This window comes from Pelophylax lessonae, assembly GCF_965119305.1.
Source record: "Pelophylax lessonae genome assembly, chromosome: 7".
NCBI classification, from domain to species: Eukaryota; Metazoa; Chordata; class Amphibia; order Anura; family Ranidae; genus Pelophylax; species Pelophylax lessonae.
The window spans coordinates 66,746,059-66,768,220 of NC_138774.1; the positions used below are offsets into that span (position 1 = coordinate 66,746,059).

Genomic DNA, 22,162 nt, shown 5'->3' on the forward strand with positions numbered 1-22,162 from the left:
ACAAAAATACAAAGCAATGATTCAAGCAGCTGCTTCTTATTTAACAACATAGTGTACAATAGAATTTCCCATCTCATTAGATTAGATCTATATAAGTCTGCATATTGCATAAAAACATCAGAAAAATACATTAAGGCCAGTTTTCCTGAAAACAGGTTGATATAGAAGAATGTGGGGGGTTATGTCATTTATGTAACATTCAATTCCTAAATCTATCTTCACCATATTATAGGAGAAGTCCCTCTAAATGATTTCATTAGCTGTAGACTTCAACATTTCATAATTCTCCTATATAGCTCCAAACGCACAGCCTCACTCTTCCTAATGCTTTTTTCCGTGCCACCTCTGTCACATCTGACAAAAAATAAAGCAAAGGCCATTCTTTAAAAGAAAACAGTAAATACTTACCCGTCGAGCTGCCCACACCATCGACCTTTGCTCTCTTGCAGAGCTACCTCAATCTGAAAACTTTGTGGCCCCTCCCATTGTTTAATTTTACTGGCTAGGAGAAGAACTGAAGTTCCACACCACTGATACTATTGTATTCCAGTAAGGGCAAAAGGGACAATAAAAGGAGCATCCAACGCATGTTACCCCCTTCATCAAGGCTTACAAAAGTAAACATTATATCAGGACTCAAAAATTACTGGAATAGTATTTTATCCAGTGCGATAATTAATGGGCCTCCAAAATGTGTTCAGTGCGTCTTTAATTGTCTCTATGACCCCTACTTAAAAAAAAGTTGTATAAAATTGGACCATTGCGTAGTCGTATGATGCTTTAATTTTTCTTCTTGCTGTTTTTATAGGTTTTATAGGTTTATAGGTATATGTCCATAGGTTGAACAGGACGGACTGGTGTTTTTTTTCAACCTCAGTAACTATGTAACTTTTGCACTAGAAACCAAAGAAACTGTGGAGATTTGCGGGAAGGCAGAATCTGCCTGTTTGGTAACCGGATCACTAACACCAACATCATAACAATACTGTTGGATAGCAATACCAGTTGGACAACTTTTGGTTTCAGCGCTATCTTTCCACTTTTACTGGCTGGCGCTTGTTTCATTTTAAATACATACACACAGATGAAGTCCACGAGCAGAGATGAGAACCGGGAGGTTCTATTAAAGAAGGCACATAACAGCATTTAAAAGTATCTTGACAAGTTTTGCGTTACAGTCTGGTATGGTCCGGTCTGATCTTCTGGTTCTCATCTCTGCTTATGGACTCCATTTGTGTGTATGAATTTCGAGCTGATAACTGGACAAAGCTGTGGAGTCAGAGAAAGGAGAGAAGCCTGGCTGGAACATGATTCTGCGTGGTAGCAGCAGAGCTTGTACATATCTTTTTCTTCATTTTATTTAGAAAAGACAGGGTCTCTTTAGTCCCAGCCTGAGCAATATCAGTATTTTGCATTTCTGAAGTGTTTTGGTGTCAAAATGGCAAATGATAAAACCAGTTTGTATATTTCCAATATGGTGAGCTTACAGTTCTCTTATCATTGTGCCATGATAGTGCTGACCTGACCACGCCATCTTGCTAAATGCCTGGTAATCCAGTATGTTCTGTATTCTAAGTAGCCATCAGAATGACTTGACATCAACTTTAGTCATTACATGCTTATTCTACTGTAGATCAGTGATTAGGAAAATACAAAACGCACAGAGAATCAGGCAATTGGTATATTCAGTAGAAGGTTAGCAACCTAAGCCTATGTGTTTCTCTCAGCACAAGTTTGATTTTTAAGTTGTGAATAGATTTCAAAATAAGGAAAGCAAGGTAACTTAGTATATTTGTGAAAATGGATAATGCATAGTAAAAGAAAAGGTAGGGAATTACTATGTACAATTCTGAGGACTCTTCAATAGCAGCACGGTTATATTTTCACATAAGTAATTTTTTTTCATAAATGAAAAACTTAGCTTGATTTGATAATAAAGAAAGCCAGTTAGTAATGGGAATCTGTAATAATCTAAATCTTCATTTTCTAATTGCTCTGGATTTTCTTTTTTTTTTGCAATTTTTTGGGGTGGTTTACTCCCTATCTGAATATGATTGACAGGCTGAGTGGCAGCCTTTAATTGTCCTAGCCTCTGTCAGAGCTCAGTGACTCTAACAGACCTGTAGAAAAACTGTTATATAAAAAAATCAACATGCAGGAAGGACATCCTCTATAAGGACCTTACATTAAAGGGCACATTTAATAAAAAGTAAAATTGGCCTTTTAAAAGTTGAGATTTCGATTCTTACAAACGTCTATGTCTGAATTCCATTTCTAAGTTACACCAGACGAGGTATAAAGGATAGCTTATAGTCTATGGGAACATTGGCAAATCCTGTCATTCGTGGAGCAATATCTTCTTCTGTAAATTTAGTTTCAGAGACAAGAGTAAAATTCTGCAAAATAGTTGTCAGGAAGAGAAAGAGCTCCATCCTGGCCAGACCTTCTCCCAGACAAATCCTCCTCCCTGAAACACAGAAGAAATTCCAAAATAACGAACTTGCTGCACAAAAAGAGTTTTATTCTTGAAGGAAAAGCAAAAACAAGTAAGCATTTTAAAAGAAAAACATTTCAGGACAGAAACATAGGAGGTACAGTAGCTGATCTGCTTTGGAGGGTGCAGGTTCTGATACTCCAATCCTTATCTTTTATTTAATGTCTAGTAAGTCAAAAACCTGGAACAAGCATGTGCTTTAAGTGGGCGGGTATGCACTGGTACTCAGTACCGCCACTTCCAAATATGGCTCTTGAGCATACCGCCACCTCTCCGTGCGCCTTAGAGTACCAGTACGCTCATTTTGGACATCTGCACCCTCAATTGCCCCCCCAAGAATATTTCCCACTCCAGAGCCAGACCAGTCACCACCAGTGAGTCCCCCTGCTCCGGAGTCCCAGCCCAGGCCAGGCAGGGGTGCTCTGTGGGGACCCTGATGTGGGGTGGGAGAGGCAAAAAAATGTATAGGCTATAATAGAGCACCAGCACCTCTTTTGGGCCACTTAAAGCACCGGGAACAAGCATGTGCACATTTGTCTAGCCTAAACCTCAGATAGAGACATCTGTACATAATTGGAGAGAGAATAGAGGTGACAGAGTCACTATTTATTTACTTCTGTAGGTAAATTTCAGATTTAGCTATTGAACTGGCTTTTCTCAGCAAAGCCAATAAGGATAGCCTAGAATAAATGTATAAAGAAAACTACAGTGCCACACTCTGGCTTGAAATGAAAACATAAAATAGTATTAGTTAACATTTCATATTGCCCGAGAAAAATACATTTTTTTAGTCCTGAGTAGGGATGAGAGGAGAGATTTTGTTAAAATAATTTTGCCACAAAATTGCTTATTTTGCTGTCGACTACAGGTGACATTGGCTTGAAAAAAAAAATAGTTCTACTCTTTCCTAAAGAGTGTGTGTGTTTTGGAGCTTTTAATAAGCAGTTCAATTTATCCAATGTATGTATTTGTTCCTTGTATTTGCATTCTTTCTTTCTTTTTTTTTTTCCCTGATTGTGTAGGTTATTATTTGTGACATATCTTTTTCATTTTTTTTTTTTTTTTTTTACTTTTTAATTTTAAGGATAATGAGAGGCTGTTTTTGGCAGAAGGACAGGCCCAGGATAATTTAAGAGAGAGTCTGTAGCCGCATTAATTTCACCTTCCGTATTGATTCCAATGCATTAAGTCTAAACAGCATCATTTTACCAGAATTCCCAAATTTTCACCAGCATTTTGGAGACATGCTCAAACTCTTGATTTTGCTAATCTCATTTTCTAACATAATAAATTAAAAATGACAATTTAAATTCATACATTCTTTTTAAAGAAAAAAATAAATAAATAAATAAACCAGATCTAATTCTAATATTGATTCACATACTGCAGCTTGCTTTTCATGTCTTTCTTTTGTCTAACTTTTTTTGTTTTTTTTTTATTTTTAATTCTACTTTTTCTCATGAAATAAACATGAGTTTTACCTATGGAAAATGGCATGAAAGCATCACTCTTCTTAAAACTCCCAGATTCATCAAGGAAATGGTCAGGATTGAATTTGTCAGGTGTGGAGAACTGACTGGGATCTCTCAAGACAGTACACAGCAGGGGGAAGACATCTGTACCCTGGGTCAAGAAATGAGGGGGTATTAGGAAAAGTTAAAATGAACACAAGATAATGATTTACATTTTATTATTATAGTGTCATAATAAATAATAAAACATATGCAGCTGATTTACTAAAACTGGAGCATGCAAAATCTGGTGCAGCTCTGCATAGAAACCAATTAGCTTCCAGGTTTTATTGTCAAAGCTTAACTAAACAAGCTGAAATTAGAAGCTAATTGGCTATCATTCACGTCTGCGCCAAATTCTGGGTGCTCCAGTTTTAGCAAACTCCCCTGTTATGTTTTTAATAAATGTGCACAGTTTGAATAGACATTGTTTTACTTGTCAAAATATTTGTAATTACAGTATGTTAAACCTCTTTTGTAATTTGCAAATCCCTGCCACACTACACAGCCAGGTGTAACTGATCTTTCCTTTTGTAGATTTATTGGTCTATACACCATTTTTGTGGCATTGCTACCTGTAATTAATACCTCCTATCTAGTATTTTAGTTAGATACAGAGGGCCCGTGGCTTGCACATCTGTATCAAAGTATTTATTTAGCTACAGTGAAGATAATGTAAAGTAAACCAGGTTCCCAGCACAAAAATAACAGTGCGGGCATATGTACATATTCATGCATGCTTGCATTGCTCACATGCTAATACTTCCAGGCAAAGAGACAATAGATGTGCTATTCTAGTTGGTTGTGCTCCCATTTGTGAGTGCACTCATACACACTCAGGTGCGCATACCAATTAATGTGTGTATTTGGTGCCCAGTTACAGTGGCGGTTGGTGCTCCATGGGTGGGGGGGGGGCTGCAGACGGACCGCACCATACCCCCCTGGACCACACCAGGCCGCACACCATACTGCCCCCCCTCCCCCCGTCGCCGGCTCACTCACCCTGCCTGGACATGTGGAGGGAGGGCAGGCAGCAGCAGCAGCAAACAATGGCGGCTTCAGCTTCTTCCCCCTCAGTCTTCTGCGTCTCCTCCCTCCTCCTCCATGGCCAATGGCATGGCTTCTCCTTTCAGCCAATCAGGAAACGGGTCTCAGGACCCGCTTCCTGATTGGCCAGGAGGAGGATTCATGTGACAATAGTGAATATTCATCCTCTGGCTCTAATCACATGCTTAAAAAAAGCCACATTGAATTCAATGCATCCGGCGCCCTGCATGTAGCTTAGGGGGCCGGACGCATGGATAGGGGGGTGGCGCCCCTGCACCCCCAATGCACCAGCCGCCACTGCCCAGTTACCTATTTACAGTCTTGTCTCATGCCTGAGTGGCCTGTCCATTAAGTTGGGGGCCCATTCCCTTTGGTAAGCAGCCACCTTTATCCATTTTCACGGGTGTTTTCTCTCTGCTCACCACATCTTGGGACCTCACCCCCTGTTTGGACTTTCTGTTTTTTCTCTACATCAGATCCATAATCTGGGATTCATGACCTTTATGGACTTTTACTTGTTGGTCTTGTTTGATTGCACTGCACCAATGTTCTTTTGTGATTTATTTATTACAGTTTCTTAGCACTGCACTATTTGATACGTATTATTGTTTGGATTTCTATAGGTCCAGTGTTCTAGCTGCTATATATGGTTTTTATCTATATTATCATTTAGCGCAGGATTCCCCCCTTGATTGTACCTATTTACAGTGGCCTGTCACCATGAGCAGTTGCTAAATGGTCTTTAGCTTGTACCTGTATTCCTGTTGCCTGATCCATTGAACCTGCTTACCTGTGTATGACCCATCTTTCTCCTGAACTTTGCCTTTGCTGCTGCATTAACCTTGCTCACCTCATCTCCCTGATCTTGTCTTGTTTACTGGACTTGTTTTTTCCTGCTGATTCTGTACTGCACTGCCTGGCTGTTACCGACCTTGGCCTGCCTTCTGGACTTTCTCTGTCTGCTGACTCCGTCCCTTGGTACCGCCTGCAACTGGACACTGCCTGCACCTGCAAACTGGTTCTGCTACCATCTCCTGCTTTGGGGAAAAGCTGCTTCAGTAACCTGTTCTGAGGACTGCTACCCCCAGATTTATCCATCCAAAGAGAGGACTTTGCTAAACAGCTACTTCAGCAATCATGCCACTCCGTGCCCTCAAACTCACTATCTCCACCTTCAGGAGTGTTGGACAGGAGGTGTGAGGGGCCTCCACAACATTTCAGTCATCACCAGGTACATGATAGATAAGAACAGCTTACATGTTTTGACAAATAGCCTTAGTCGTAGCTTAATTGGCTATGACTAAGGCTCTTTGCCGAAACATGTAAGCTGTTCTTATCTTCGCTATTCTGTAGCTAAATAAATACTTTAAAATGGTTGTACGAGTTGCCGGCTCTCCCTATCTATCTGCATTCTGTTCGGGGTGTTTGGAGGACACTTGGAGCCAGAGCACCATTTATGCAGATTCCTCACATGTCTATGGGACCCTGAAGTGAGCACTGCATCTGTTTTTTTATCTAGTATTTTAAAATGAAGTATAGTCCTGATTGTCTCCCGATGCATAACCTCCCGTGATCTTTTTTGTGCTGAGGATTGTGGGTAGATGACATACAGCATATTAATGAGTTGTTGAAATGAGTAGATGATTAATTAAATACACTGAATAGCTAGATTTTTTTTTCACTATTTCATTTTAGAGTATAATTTTTGCAATTCTCCACCATCTGAAACCAGCTGGTATACTGTAAAACTGTTAACAGGCTACCCATTTCTCTTTCTCTGTCGATTGACTTTCTTACTAGTTTCTCAAGAGAAAGCAGACAGAATTATTAACAAATAGTACATAGAGTAATAAAGTAACCTGCACAGTACCCAACTTTGTTAACAAACAGTATAAAATGACAAATTATAATGGAAAGCTTATATAAAGCATACTGTATATAATTATTCTTATGTAAGTTACCTGACTGATAATTGTACTTGTATTTACACATTGAGCAGACTATAAAAACATGAAGAGCAACTCCAAGCTAAACAGATACCTACTTACTCTAAATCAGGGATCTCCAAACTACGGCCCTCCAGCTGTTGCGAAACTACAGGTCCCATGAGGCATTGTAAAACTCTGACACTCACAGACATGACTAGGTATGATTGGAATTGTAGTTCCTGAACAACTGGAGGGCCATAGTTTGGAGACCCCTGCTCTAAATGAACTATATTGCCATCCAAATGATTCCTATAGTAATGCACATAGGTATTTGTGTGATCTGTACATTGCTTCCATGCTACACGAATGCACGAAAGAAAGAAAACTTTTTGAAGCGCTTGCAGTTCTAAAGACTTCATGGAACTCACCATACTCCTGGCTGTTCATTAATTGGCTATAGAATATCACAAGAGTGGTGACATTCATTTTGTACTCTTTTGGGCCTATTAGCTCTCTTACTGATCAACAAGAGAATTATGCTAAATTTAAAGTCTCTACACTTGCTGAATTTATTCGGTTACTTTTGAATAAGTTGTGCTTTAATAACATTCATATTCTAGAATAGAAGTTGTGCCTCTTGCCTTGGGTATGGTGAATCCTCGGAATGTTGTATCTCTAATGACAGTATGGGGAACATTCATTGGGATGACATCGCTGAACCTCTGTATCTCATGGATGACCGCATCCATATAAGGCATTTTGCTCCGGTCCTCAATACTCGGACTGCGGTTCTGACCAATCACTGAGTCAATTTCCTTATGTAACTTATCTATTATGAGAAAAACACATGGCCAAAATTTCAACAATATTAAAGCCTAGTGGCACAGTATACAGTTTTATAGTAATGTCTACAACACTGCCATAATACCTAGTAAATTACAGGTCAGCCTACACAATGCCTGCCCTCTAATGTGTGCAAATGATAGCTGTTTTTTCCTGGGTATGATAGAGACTCATAGGAATAAAAACTGCCCATTGCAACTGAAGGCATCCTTCTAAAGAATATAACTACAACTATAGAAAATGAGGTGGGTTATGGCAGTTTTAAATTGTTACTAAACCCAGGACCCTGCATTCACTATATCTGGTCTCCCACAGTACACAGAACATGGAAATGCAATCGTTTTAGTAAATATAAACTGCTAAATACCTTTTCTCATCAGCAATATATAGCAGTCTTGTGACTTCTAATCAGCGCCTGATTAAAACTCGTAGGAGGAGTTTTCACACTGCACTGGCTGTCCTATCAGGATGCAGGACCCCTGACCCTCTGTCTGCACAGTGCTGATTGGCTCTGTGTGGATCACATGCACTCTCCCAAGAAAAAAAGCAACTCTAGCAGTACACACCAAATTGAGCATGTGCCGCCCAACTCCAGTAACTCCGTCTTATCTGGACATGTTTTGGAGTCAGTGGAAGAAGAGGAGGATCTGTGCATAAAAATTCAAACACAATGCAGAGGATTACCCCTTAGGTTCCAGAGTGAGTATAACAAGCATGCTTTGCTGCATATACAGGCTAATTTTACTGTTGTGGGTTAAGTAAAACTTTAATTTAGACTGACTGCAGAGATCCATCTTTCTATTGAAAATGACATCAAAGGTCATATGTCTGTATTTATAAAGTCAGTACTGGCTGAAGAGGAATAGGATGTTTCTCAGGGCAACTATGCAGGTCAGCAATCTCTTCTAAAGTAGAATGATGGTCTATAATAATAAAAAAAAAAAAAAAAAAAAACTAGCTGAACTTAAAGTGATTGTAAACATTTATTTTTTTTTAATTATAACTATGTTATATTTACCTGATATATTTACCTGAGTCACGCTGTGTGTGTCAATTTACATACACAGCGTGGCTCGGCCCAGCATCTGCTCCCTCCTCACAGACTGTCATTGACAGCAGTAGAAGCCAATGGCTCTCACTGCTGCCTCCATGGCCAGTGAAGAGAGAGAGAGGGCAGAGAGAACCACTGCTCTCAGGCACAGTGCTGGATTGAGATTAAGCTCAGGTAAGTATTTAGGGGGACTGGGGGGATTCTGATCGGAGATTTTTTTTTAACTTAATGCAGAGAACTCATACTTTCACTATTGCACACTTTACACATACACAGAACAGGTAGGGTACATTTTTAAATTCAGGTTGGCCCAAATGAAGCAAATTAATTGGCCAAAACTGACCGTTATACCCGCATGAATCTCTGGCTACTATAGCAACAAAATCATTTAGTGGTGGTATTACCACTAAATGACATTCCCTGGCCTCCCAAATGCCAGCTTGTTTAGAAATTGGTCAGTTGGTTAATGTCGTCACCTGGAACCACTTGGTGGTTTGTTGTGTAGCACCCTACAGGTAGGTGCTAGGAAAAGGTATAGTGGGCCTTGTCTGCCTAACAGCAGAGTTGTGATTTATTAGTCAGGGTATCATGGTTTCCAGGTGTGCCTGCTGAAGGGGAAGTCTCCCCACTGGCTCCTCTGAGAGGCTTCTCATAGGACGGTGGAGGAAACCCAATCAGAGGACACATCCAGGCTTGTAACTACCCCAGAAGGCAGATTGTTCTGCAAAGGATTCTGGGAGTGGGTATAAGTTTGGGTGTGGCGCATGACACAATGTCTTTGGCGGGAGCAGAGTCCCAGGAGGGAGAGAATGGCTGCCTCTCCTCCTGTCTGAGGAGGAGGATCTCGGGTGCTGCTTGAAGATCCAGAGAGTGCTGAGCTAAGCTGAGGGGATCCGGTTTGCGGAGAACCTGCAGAGAGTCAGAGGGGCCCAGTCCCAGGAAAGCCTACACAGGTCATGAGTACTGTGGATTGCTCCTGGGGGTCTGCCTGAAATTAGAGGGGACCACTCCGGAAGAGGTTCGGGGATCCAGTGCCAGCTAGTGGTGAAAGGGGGTACCTAGGTTGAGGACCCTAAAGTGACAGAGGGTGTACATAGTCAGTGGACCCTAAAGAGCTTAAAGTGTAAAGGGGGCGCCTGCGGTTTTGGGCCCTGAAGTGTCAGTGCACAGTGTGAAGTGTGCCATTTGAGAGTTGCAGCAGTACAGGAACTTACAAGGAGTTTTCTCAGCCAGTGCAGTGCTGGAGGGAGCCATACAGTGACTCTGAGCTATTGTAGTGTTACAAGTCAAGCAGTTCTACAGTCCTGGATCTTCTGGCGTCAAGACAGCGCTAACAGGCATTTTTGCCAGAAAAGTCCCGCAATTGTATTTAGTTGAGCCTAAAGGAGTATGTCACTCATTCCCTTCTCCCATCCCCTCAAATACAATAAAACAACAAAACAAAGATGCCGGAGTTGTCAATGTCTCAGTGCTCACACCCAGGGTCGCAGCTCACATGGGCTGGAGGGGTAACCGGTACCGATGGCAGACCCACATCAGGCCACAGGCCTGGAAAACCTGCTACAGTTGACGTTCACCAGCAAGCCAGAGAACTGTCATTTGCATTGAGATTAGGACAACAGCAGATCGCCAGGCATGGGTCATTGTGCCTGTGACGGTAGCTTATTGGGGGGTCGCTCATCATGACTGATGATGGCTTCACATTAACAGAACAATGTAATAATTGTCATTGAATTTACATTGTGGGACATGGGTTTGTTTTATAGTGCCTTGTGCTTAATTACTTTGTTTTATGTGAATTACTAACAAGAGGTACTAAGTACTCAATAATCATTCATATGGAGGGGATGGATATCTGGGGGCCTCCTTAGTTTAAAGGAGGCTTCAAGATTTCTATAGCACCCCTCTAGTCCCCCACGTCCACCAAGCCTGGAACCCTTCCAATATTAAGGGCATATGATTTAGGAGTAGGGGACATGTTGGTTGCACCTCCCTTACCTGGCCAGCCAGCCTACATGGCTATATAAGGGACTGGTATGAATTTTTAGGGTGACTCCATGCCATTTATTTTGTTCTTCTTCTTCTGCAGCTTATGTGACCTAGTATGTTCCAGGAGCGGGGGCACACAATCTCTGTCCATTTTTTCCTGGAAGCTCAGTCTGCATGCTTAAAAGAAACAAAAATAGCAGTACAGGATCCTCATCAGTAAAATGGTAATCATTTTTTCAATATATAAAAAAACACACTTACATCTTTAATTCTCGACATTCAGCATAAGACCAGGATAGGCACTGCAGAGCTTAAGGATCATAAAGCTGTCAGTGTGTTGATCAGCATGATGTGTATCTCTCCCTGCCAGCTCACACAGCCTAAATTTGACAGCTGTCAGAGAGATCACACTGTGAGCTGTCAAACTCAGGCTGTGGGAGCCTATGGGGACAGATACACATCATGCCGATCCACACTGACAACTTTGTGATCCTTAAGCTTCTACACTGCTGAAACATGCCAACAGCCCTGCAGAGCCTATCCTGGTCTTATGCTGAATGTTGAGAATTTAAGATGTAAGTGTGCTATTTTTTTTATATAGAATAAATTGTGACCATTTACTTCTGAGGATCCCGCATTGCTATTTTTGTTTCTTTTGAGCTCCTTGTAATCTTCCCAGATCTATTTGGTGAGCTTCATGACCTCTGGTGCTTGAAATTGACTGTGATCTACAGCTATTATTCTTTTGACTGTTCCTGGGAAAACTGGAGTTTGTAGTGCAACAGATTGGTTTGTTTTGTTTTCCAGTCTGCATGCTTTGATAAGGGATTGGGCTGAATTTTGTGGAGGACCCTAGGAAAAAAAAGGATTTGATTCATCTTACCTTGTATCTCTGGATATTTAAGGAGAATGAGGAATCCATGTCTTAGAGTAGTGCTGACTGTCTCTGTCCCAGCAAAGAATAAATTGAGAACTGTCAGAAGTAAGTTCCTCATATTGAATTCAGAGGTGGGGTCCTCATTGTCCTGAAATAATAAGTAAAATATATGATAATCTATTTAGCCCCTGTTTACTGCACTTCCCAGTCTAGTAAAGTAGGCCCATTATGCATGATTTAGACTAGTGGTGGTCAACTTACACTGCTCAAAAAAATGAAAGGAACCCTTTTTAATCAGAGTATAGCTTCAAGTCAGCTAAACTCCTGGGATATGGATCTGGTCAGTTAAATAGCAGAGGGGGTTGTTAATCAGTTTCAGCTGGCTTGGTGTTAACGAAACTAACAACAGGCGTACTAGATGGGCAACAATGAGACAGCCTCCAAAACAAGAATGGTTTTGCAGGTGGAAGTCACTGACAATTTTTTCTCTATTCATCTTTTCTGACTGTTTTTCACTAGTTTTGCATTTGGCTAGGGTCAGTGTCACTACTGGTAGAATCAGGCGATACCTGGACTCTATAGAGATTGCACAGACAGTCCAACTCCTCCAGGATGGCACATCAATACGAGCCATTGCCAGAAGGTTTGCTGTGTCTCCTAGCACAGTCTCAAGAGCATGGAGGAGATTCCAGGGACAGGCAGTTACTCTAAGAGAGCTGGACAGGGCCGTAGAAGGTCCTTAACACATCAGCAGAACCAGTATGTGCTACTTTTACCAAGGAGGAACAGGATGAGCACTGCCAGAGTCCTACAAAATGACCTCCAGCAGGCCACTGGTGTGAATATATCTGACCAAACAATCAGAAATAGACTTCATAAGGGTGGCCTGAGAGCCCGATGCCCTCTAGTGGGCCCTGTGCTTACTGCCTTGCACCATGGAGCTTGATTGGTATTTTTCATTGAACACCAGAATTGGCAGGTCCGCCACTGGCCCCTTGTGCTTTTCACAGATGAGAGCAGGTTCACCCTGAGCACATGTGACAGATGTGAAAGGGTCTGGAGAAGCTGTGGAGAATGTTATGCTGCCTGTAACATCATTCAGCATGACCAGTTTGCTGGTTGGTCAGTGATGGTCTGGAGAGGCATATCCATGGAGGGACACACAGACCTCTACAGGCTAGACAATGGCACCTTGACTGCCATTAGGTATCGGGATGAAATCCTTGGACCCATTGTCAGACCCTACGCTGGTGCAGTGGGACCTGGGTTCCTCCTGGTCCACGACAATGCCTGACCTTATGTGGCAAGAGTATGCAGCCAGTTAGTGGAGTATAAAGGAATTGTCTCCATTGAATTGCCCCCACACTCACCTGACCTAAATCCAATAGAACACCTCTTGGACATTATGTTTTGGTCCATCCGACACCACCAGTTTGCACCTCAGTCTGTTCAGGAGCTCAGTGATGCCCTGAATACCCCAGGACACCATCCGTCATCTCATTAGGAGCATGTGCCAATGTTGTCAGTCATGCATGCAGGCACAAACTACCGAGTACCATTTTGAGTTACTGCAGTGAAATTTCAGCAAAATTACCAGCCTGCTGCATCATTTTTCACTTGTATTTTCAGAGTATCTTTGAATTCATCCCTCTGTAGGTTGATAATTTTAATTTCCATCAAATGATGAGGCATTCTTTCCTTCCTAACACATTATTCAGTCCATATCAGTATATATATCCAGCATGATATTTTTCCCTATTAAGATCTGATGTGTTTTTAAAGTGTTCCTTTAAATTTTTGAGCAGTATATTTGTTATAGGGGCCTCATGTGCAGCCCTTGAAATATTCAAAGGGTCAAACATAATATTGAGTAAATGCGATTCATGTTAGAGGATTTATTGGAGACTTTAGGAGACAGTCATAGTCTGGAGATATATTACTTGAATCTGCTAGAGATCACTATCCTTCCACATTTGTGCTCCATACAACCTCCATAAAAATTTCTTGTAACGCATTATGATATCTTTCTCCACAGGGTCCACTGAAAATCATAAACTGAAAAAATAGATGATTGTGTAGAAAAAAAGCAGGATAATGTGGAAAGTGGTATAAAGAACATACAGTATTTCCTTTACTGTCTTCAGAAAGGTAGGTACTGAAAACATAGCCTACTCTCTGCAGCACAATAATAACCAAAGGACCACAAATTAGGTACCAGGGGGTTAGATAATGGTTCACATCACTTTTAAAGTTCAGATGTTCACAACATAGAATAGTTTAGAAGCTCCTACATCCTAGAAGATAAATTACTTAAAGGCTGTGTTAATAAAGCAGACATGGCATGGAAATGTAATGTCTGCTTTTCTTACAGTCCCCCTTTTCCCCAAATATCAACAGCTAAATAAATGGCATTCAAAATGAAAGCTTTTGTAAAAAACAATCTTAAATACCTTGGCGCTCACTTCTGATGCTTCTGGGAAGTGCAGTGTCACAGTGCCTCACCGATACCTCCTAGTAAAGTTTAAAGCCTCAAAATCCCTAAGACATGCATTCAGCACATTAATGGGGTGCATTCTTGAGGGATTTTGGTGAGGTAGTATCACCTCTGTCTCCTGGATTTTTTTAAACCTTTATTTTGATCTTCGTTTGTAAGTTTTTGGTATTTTAGAAGTGGTAGCTGTCAGTAAGGTGGACTCTATATACCTGCTTCATTTTACTGATGAAACAATCAATGTAATCTCTTGGTGAACTTGGGTCCAGTGTTGCTTGGTTCATCTTGACCCTCTCGGACACAAATACCAGCAGCCTCTCAATAATGGGATTTATTCTCTGGTGCGGTCCGGGAACGTAATCCATTATCTTTGGGATTATTTCCTGCAGCTAAAAAAATCCTTGCTTTAACAAAGTGTCTTTGAGAATAACTGTTTGCATTGCCTAAAAGCAACAATAATTTTGCAACCTAAAGTTTAAAATGCCAAGTAAGAAAATGCTTAGAAGTTTATTTATCAATGTTTCATCCAAGACTCACACAACCTTCACCCAAGATTTACCCATTTTCTCATTGAATCATATGGGGGAAAGGGTAAAAGTTGTGTGAATCACATTGCATTTTTCAAGGCAGGTTTCCTGATAGTGTATTTAATGGAAAAGTCACTTGTAGTCACCATTGGAATTGTAACCCAGAGCACAGTGGGGAGGCAAAGAGTGTTGTCACTCTATTCAGGAAGTGCCTAAACAAGCACCTTATGAAAGGATTGACAGATATTATTTTATGAAAGCTACAAATATACAATATGGATATTAAAAAATACTTTTGATATTATATTGATATGCAAAATCTTATGAGGTTTTAGTGATTGGACCTAAACATACCTTGAGCAGAACTTTGTGAAAAAACAGAATTTTTGTTCTTAGTAAAATCTTTCATGTAAGTATAACCTAAACCCCAAAAGTGACCAATCAGGGTTAACTTGCAGCACTTGTCATCACTTGATTTAGCTGAAGCATGGACCTTATCCTAGTTTACAGTTATGGTTGGGGTGGGGTTGGTAATAAAAGGCGGTTGAACTGCAGAAGCAGCCGGACATTATGCAAAGCAAAATGTATCCCCCGTTCGCGTCAGTGGTTGGTACAGGCTGTCCACAGCAAACCATTTAAATGAATGGGGCCATGCCATACCCACCCCACAACCAGTTGAGAGACTATATAAGGCCTTCTCGCAGCCTGTCAAATGTTCCCTGAAAAGCTATTTTAATAGGGGATGATTTACTAAAGAAGTAGAGACTGTTCATTTAGCAATCTTAAAATTCACTTGGGTTAACAGACAATTCACTTAGGTTAATAAACAAGGTGAAGATTTGCTCAATTTGAATACACAATCGTGCAAGCGTAATTAAGAAAAAAATGTGTTTGCACATGACTGAAGTGAACACTGTGAAATCCTGATCAAGGTTCTAACCAGAGCAGAACTGCTAGCCACTGTGCCGCCCCTATAATGCATAGTAAAACATGTTTTTTATTTTTTTAAAAAACTGGCTAGAATTGAAATACACATAAATCAGGGTGCCTGTAGTGAATGCAGGTACCTGCCCACAGGTAGAGCTCATTATCAGGAATGTTTCATTAAATAAGTTTATTAGCTTCAGAAACTTCAGATCTTCATATTCAAAGCGGCTTCCAAAGACAACTGAGCAGATGACATTGGCGATGGCTTGAGCAAGGATATTCCTGGGATCTACAGGCTTTTCTGTAAATGAGATGAAATGCAAAATGTAATATAAATTGTACAGTTAATCTCGAGTGTACAAACAGGTCGGTGACTATCAATAGAGGAATTGGGAGAATAATACTTTTTATTTGATAAAGGAAAAGATTATTGCGCTCAGCAATTCAACTCACAATAAAGTGCTATAGTGCATAAAGTGGTGATATATCTCAAATAGATCACATTAATATATAAACCAATTATGTTCATAAGTAAACATTATTATAGTCCTTTCATAGGTGAAAAATTATGAATAAATATAGTCCTTAAAGTGCTCGGTGCAAACTTAATTGTCTCAGCAGCAAATTGGACTTGATAAAAAATGCCTTCACCAATCACCATCCACCCAGTGCTCGGATAAAATACTTCTTACCAGAAGAAGTTGACCCCTTAGTTACAGGGGGTCACAACCAGCATATGTCTCCACAGGAGCTCCAGGTTTTCCTTAACACTGTCTTCACATCAAGTGTGTAGTGGACCAGTATGTATGGGTACCTCCGGGGCTCCGGACATCGTGTGGTAAAGAATAGGAAAACTCCAATAGTGTAATATTGTCAGGTAAACAGATTTAATTAAAAAGTATTGCACTTACTACATAGCGGTAAGATAAACGCCACAATAAACAATTTGTTCGGCTACTTCAGGTGGATGGGACGCCGCTTCCGTATCTGCGCTCCACCCCACCGGAACTCTACGGTCTCACGCTCCCCTTATTTTTTTAATACTTTTTATTTATAAAGCTGCAAGTCCATATGCAGCCACCCTGCTGGACACTTCGGTAGCTCTGCCACCAGTTTTGCCCCTTACAAGGATTATAAAACCTAAAAAATAAAGGTCTTCTACTTAGGAGCTGAAAGTCCAAATCATTCTGAGGCCAAAGTATGGGTTTATTTTAAAGTAACATTTGGCTCTTGTCCCCATTTCACCTTCTGGTAAATAGTTTCATCAGTTTTTCAGGAAATGGTGAAAAACAATTCTAATTTGAAATTTCAGCAATAAGACGTTGGCAAAGTATAGTAAAAAAAAAGGTGAAAAACTTCACCACTTTCACAAAAAAACCTTAAAATGTCACAAAGGCCCATACTTCCCAAGAAACTGGCAGATTTTAGGCTTGCCCATATATAAGCAGATCCCATGTAAACACATACGTTTGAGGTTGTGAAGCTCTTTAATCAAGCACTGGGCTTCCTCCTGGATTCTCTCCTCAATACTCCTTTTCCCCATCCCAAAATTCCTCAGGGTGGTGAGGGAGAAACGACGGAGCTGTTTCCAGCGTTCCCCATTACTGAACACAACACCTGCAACACAAATTCCGACAGACTAGCTAATAATCCAATTTAAAACAATACAGAATACTGTATACTTAAACAATAATTTAAATTGAAGATCTGGATTTGGAAAAATAAAAAATATATATATACCAGGAGAAAAAGATTTTGCTGCAACACTCTTCAGTTTGTTACTGCCCCCGCCCTAGGTTGAATGACAGCCAACGTCAGTCAATACACTTCCTCTGAGTCCAGGCTTTTATGGACTTTTCAAAGGGCACCTCATCAAGTCAGCCTGGGCTCAGAATATAACTGCACTGAACAACCCTCACATGTCCTTACATGAACACCTTTCAGAACAGGACAAAGGACTGCTTACCCCCACCCCCGTTTTGAGGGTTTGGTAAAAACTGGAGTTTATAGGAGTTACATTTTACAGCTAGATTTCAGTTTCTGATTATTTGCATATTTGTGATGTTCAAGTGGGGACAAAGAAGAACCTGGAAAAGCTAGAGCTCACTCACATGTTGATTTCTTGTACTTACCCTGTGAGTAGTTCCAATCCTTTACTCACCCATGGACCTAAAATACTACACATAAACAGGAGAGAACTCAGTTGACTCATGTGGGATGCACAAATATTTTGCTAGCGCATGTTCCTTGAGAGATACAGTATCTATCTGTGTATGGCTAGGCAAAGACACTGTCAGGGGATTTATGGAACCAACTGGGAATTTTAACAGGGCTCTCTGTAAATACATAACTACAGTACAACCCAACCAGCCATGTCCAAATACAAGAACAAGCAGGGCACTGGATTCCGATTTTTCTGGGCACAATGGCTCAGATTCAGCAGCACTCCACAAAATAGAAACTCCACTGAGAAAAGGACCCAGAGGTCAGAATCCACAAACAAACAATCCAATGAGAGCACCAAACAAAGACCAAAGAGCCCATGGTTTTTAATGATAAAAGTGATTCATAACAGAAAAATTCCAACATGTTTCAGTGGCCAAACATGTTCCCACTTCATCAGTGCTAAAACAAAAGTACAAATACAAATGTCATATATACATAGGTATATACACTTTGACTTTTACATTTATATATTTTTTTTAATGTATATTCATTTATATATACATGACCTTTTACTTTTACTAATATTCTATGACCTCTGTATTTGTTTTGTAGCCCATTGGATTGTATATCAGCTGATGTGGCTGCTCGGGTGCCTGGAGCAGAGTATGCCCATTGTATAAATGAATGGATGTAGTAGCGCTGCTAAAAAAGAAAGAATAAATATGTAATGTAGGTAGTGTAAAAAACATACATTAAATACCATACATAAATTGTTGTGCCAAATAAGGTAAGTATCTTAATAAAGTGTGATTTGATGCAGAGACACCATCTCTGATTAAATAAGGTGCAACCAAGACGAATAAGTCTAAAGTGAAAAATAAATCAATAAGTTACAATAACCACCAGACGGTGTCTCTGCACTACATTGCACTTTAATAGATATTTACTTTATTTGGCACAGCATTATATGTATGGTACATAATGTATGTTTTTTACACTGCCTTTTTTATATACTATTTTATTTTACCACATTCATTCATTTATCTATTTGTTTTTTCACTTTGGATTTATTAGTCCTGGTTGCACCTTTTTTAATCAGAGACGGTGTCTCTGCATCACATCGCGCTTTATTAAGATACTTACCTTATTTGCCACAGCAATTTATGTATAGTATTTAATGTATGTTTTTTACACTTCCTACTTTACATATTTATTCTTCCTTTTTTTAGCAGCGCTACCACATCCATTAATTTATTTATTTTTATATGTGGGAACACATTCAGGTGGTAGCAGCATCATGTATTTAATTTATCACAGTTTGATTTTTACAAGGGTAGCACACAATTATATTTGATTTCAATTTATTCTCATTGCATGCCTAAAAAAAAAAAAAGGGCCCACCTAGTTTAGATAAAAATTGCTGGCTGGTGTTGAGAAGAGCAGGATTACCTTTCTGTACTGATTACTTTTCTATATCCCACTGTCTAAACCATCTTAGTTGTGGATGAAGAAGAATCTTTTCTTTGAAAGGCAGCACAGGCCAAGCACAGCAACAGATTCAGAGGAGGAAGCAGAGTCTCTGAGTTGCATACATTTTGTATATTCAAACAATGGACTAAACACCGATTGCACTGTATAAATGGTCATTGCGCTTTGCATGCTGTCATTAAAGCAGATGTATACTTATCTATAAACTCTAGTAGATCTGTGGAAGATATTTTGTGTTTACCCTCAATTACTACTGTATGAATATGGGACCCCTCAAAAAGAACCGTGATGTTTTCTGGTTATGGCCCTGCCGTCTCGACCCCCCCCCCCCTTCCCAAGCACTTGACCCCTTTAAACCCATGGTTTTATTTTGCTCTCTTACACCTGTGTAATGATCAGTATTACATTCAAGCAGATCCATTCAATCAACATCTTTACTCAAACTTTGACCGTCCCCTCCAAGGTTCCTCCTTGGGATTGGCCATGCCATCACAGCTTTACATAAAAATTATACTGTTCACTGCCAGCTATTCATGCTGAATCCACCTTGTCCCATAATCATTGCAAGTTTGTTAAACAAATTATCAAATACTTACCATACCCATCAAAGATTTTGTCCACTGAATGCATTCTCCCTCTGCCACTGAACTCCTCCCCTCGGTCAACAAGAGCTTCTTTTACTGCTGTATAACCATTTAGGATTACTATTGGCCGATGGCCAAAATAAAGGGTGTACACTGGACCATAGCGAGCTCCCACCTATACAGAGAAACAAAAATATGCACATGAGAATGTTATTAACAAAGTGCATGCTGTATGACTTTGAAACTATTTTTAGCTAATGGTAATATCATTCCGTTTCTAATTGTCATGCCCCAAAATGCATTGCTATAATATATTTTAGATTTATAAATTTATAAGATTTAATAAATGTTTGTAACCAAAATTCACACACCTTTCAATCAATATTCACACATTATAAAACTGCTTACAAACACACGATACCCAAACTAATAGTAAGCAACCAAGCGCTTATTGAGGAGATAACTCTCAGACTAGTATGGTATATGCTGCCAATTAATAAATAAACATAGACATAAAAGAATATATAAAATCAAAACAGATAGTACATAATCCTGTACCGCAAGGGGGAGAAGCACAGTTGCAACCCCTACCAAAATCGTCAGATAGCACTGACAATAAAAAGCATTTGCATATATAAATCACCAGTAACGGTACAGTTCATAAATGATATGCAGCAATAGTCCATAAAGCATCGATTAGGAAGAAATGAGTTGTAGGTGCAGATGTATGGGGTCACCAAACCATCACCACTGTGCTCTGAAGGGGGAGAAGCAATGCCCACTCGCCGACTCCACAGGCTCAGCCACTCTCGTGACAGAGCAAACAGACCAGTACAAACACCATCCATTAAACTTCCAAGACCGAGGCAATGACACCGGACCAATCAAGTTCAGAACATGTAGAGGAACCAGGCAGGTATTGAACTACAAGCGTTAATCAGTTAAGATCGAAGAGATGCGAGCTGTAAACAGCAAACCACCGCCGATGCGGTATGTTCCGATACTTCTGGTCTCGGCCACAGAGCGGAAGTGACGTCACCCGGCTTCTCTCCCTTGGAAGTGTTCCTTTTCAAGCGGAGTTCCACCTGAAGCTCACACTTCACCTCGAGCTCCGACTCTTTCAATACCTGCCTGGTTCCTCTGCATGTTCTGAACTTGATTGGTCCGGTGTCATTGCCTCGGTCTTGGAAGTTTAATGGATGGTGTTTGTACTGGTCTGTTTGCTCTGTCACGAGAGTGGCTGAGCCTGTGGAGTCGGTGAGTGGGCATTGCTTCTCCCCCTTCAGAGCACAGTGGTGATGGTTTGGTGACCCCATACATCTGCACCTACAACTCATTTCTTCCTAATCGATGCTTTATGGACTATTACTGCATATCATTTATGAACTGTACCGTTACTGGTGATTTATATATGCAAATGCTTTTTATTGTCAGTGCTATCTGACGATTTTGGTAGGGGTTGCAACTGTGCTTCTCCCTCTTGCGCTACAGGATTATGTACTATCTGTTTTGATTTTATATATTCTTTTATGTCAATATTCACACATTTTCTAATTGAATTTAATTTCAAACATTTGTGACTCTTGGGTTAAAGTTGTGTGAATTTCGAAAGATTTTACAATTATTTGTAGACAAGTTGTTGTTTTTTTGTTTACTACAGGTGGATGGCCAAAAGTAGGACTAAGAAGAAAGAAAAGGGTCTACCTTTTATTTTTATGATATAAAGGTGGGCAATTTCAGTGACCTTTTTTATTCTATTTTTATATTTTCAGTTATTTTGTAGTGAGTGGCTAAAGGATTGCCATATATTCCCACATTATCTTAAGCAAGAAGGCCACTTTTGGGAGTTCCATTGCGGATTCTGATGGACCAGTACTGAAGGGGACTACAGACTGTACGACTTGTATGCTAGGCTAGTATCTATAGGAAAATGGGGAACACTATAAAAAATGTATACAAACAAAAAAAAATCTTTAGTCTTTTGTATCTTAAGCTGTGGCCATGGCAAGGAGTAACCAACTTCCATTATTCTCCTCACATACCCCATGCTGCTGTATGGCGCTAGTCACTTATTCTCCTACATGGCTGCCTGAACATCCACACTGTATGACCTACAGTGTGGATGTGCCACATTAATATAAAAACAGTACAAATGTATGACAAACTAAAAAAATGAATATATGCTAACCTCCATAAGAGATTTTACCATCTCCCCTCTTTTGATCTGTAGCAGGTTTCC

The 22,162-nt window shown here is 40.2% G+C and overlaps 1 protein-coding gene across 1 annotated transcript in view; it reads right to left on the reverse strand.

The window, feature by feature from the left end:
* LOC309560466 (cytochrome P450 2A13-like) overlaps positions 1–20,094 on the reverse strand; it is a 98,933-nt gene extending 78,839 nt beyond the window's left edge. Inside the window, exons 1-8 of the mRNA XM_082264099.1 lie at positions 19,936–20,094; positions 17,153–17,302; positions 15,826–15,986; positions 14,444–14,620; positions 11,747–11,888; positions 7,622–7,809; positions 3,976–4,117; positions 2,284–2,467 (exon numbers count right to left, since the gene is read on the reverse strand). Coding sequence (XP_082120225.1) covers positions 2,284–2,467; positions 3,976–4,117; positions 7,622–7,809; positions 11,747–11,888; positions 14,444–14,620; positions 15,826–15,986; positions 17,153–17,302; positions 19,936–19,969 — 1,178 coding nt within the window. The 5' untranslated portion in view covers positions 19,970–20,094. The remainder of the gene's footprint in view (positions 1–2,283; positions 2,468–3,975; positions 4,118–7,621; positions 7,810–11,746; positions 11,889–14,443; positions 14,621–15,825; positions 15,987–17,152; positions 17,303–19,935) is intronic.
* Between the last annotated feature and the right edge of the window lie 2,068 nt (positions 20,095–22,162).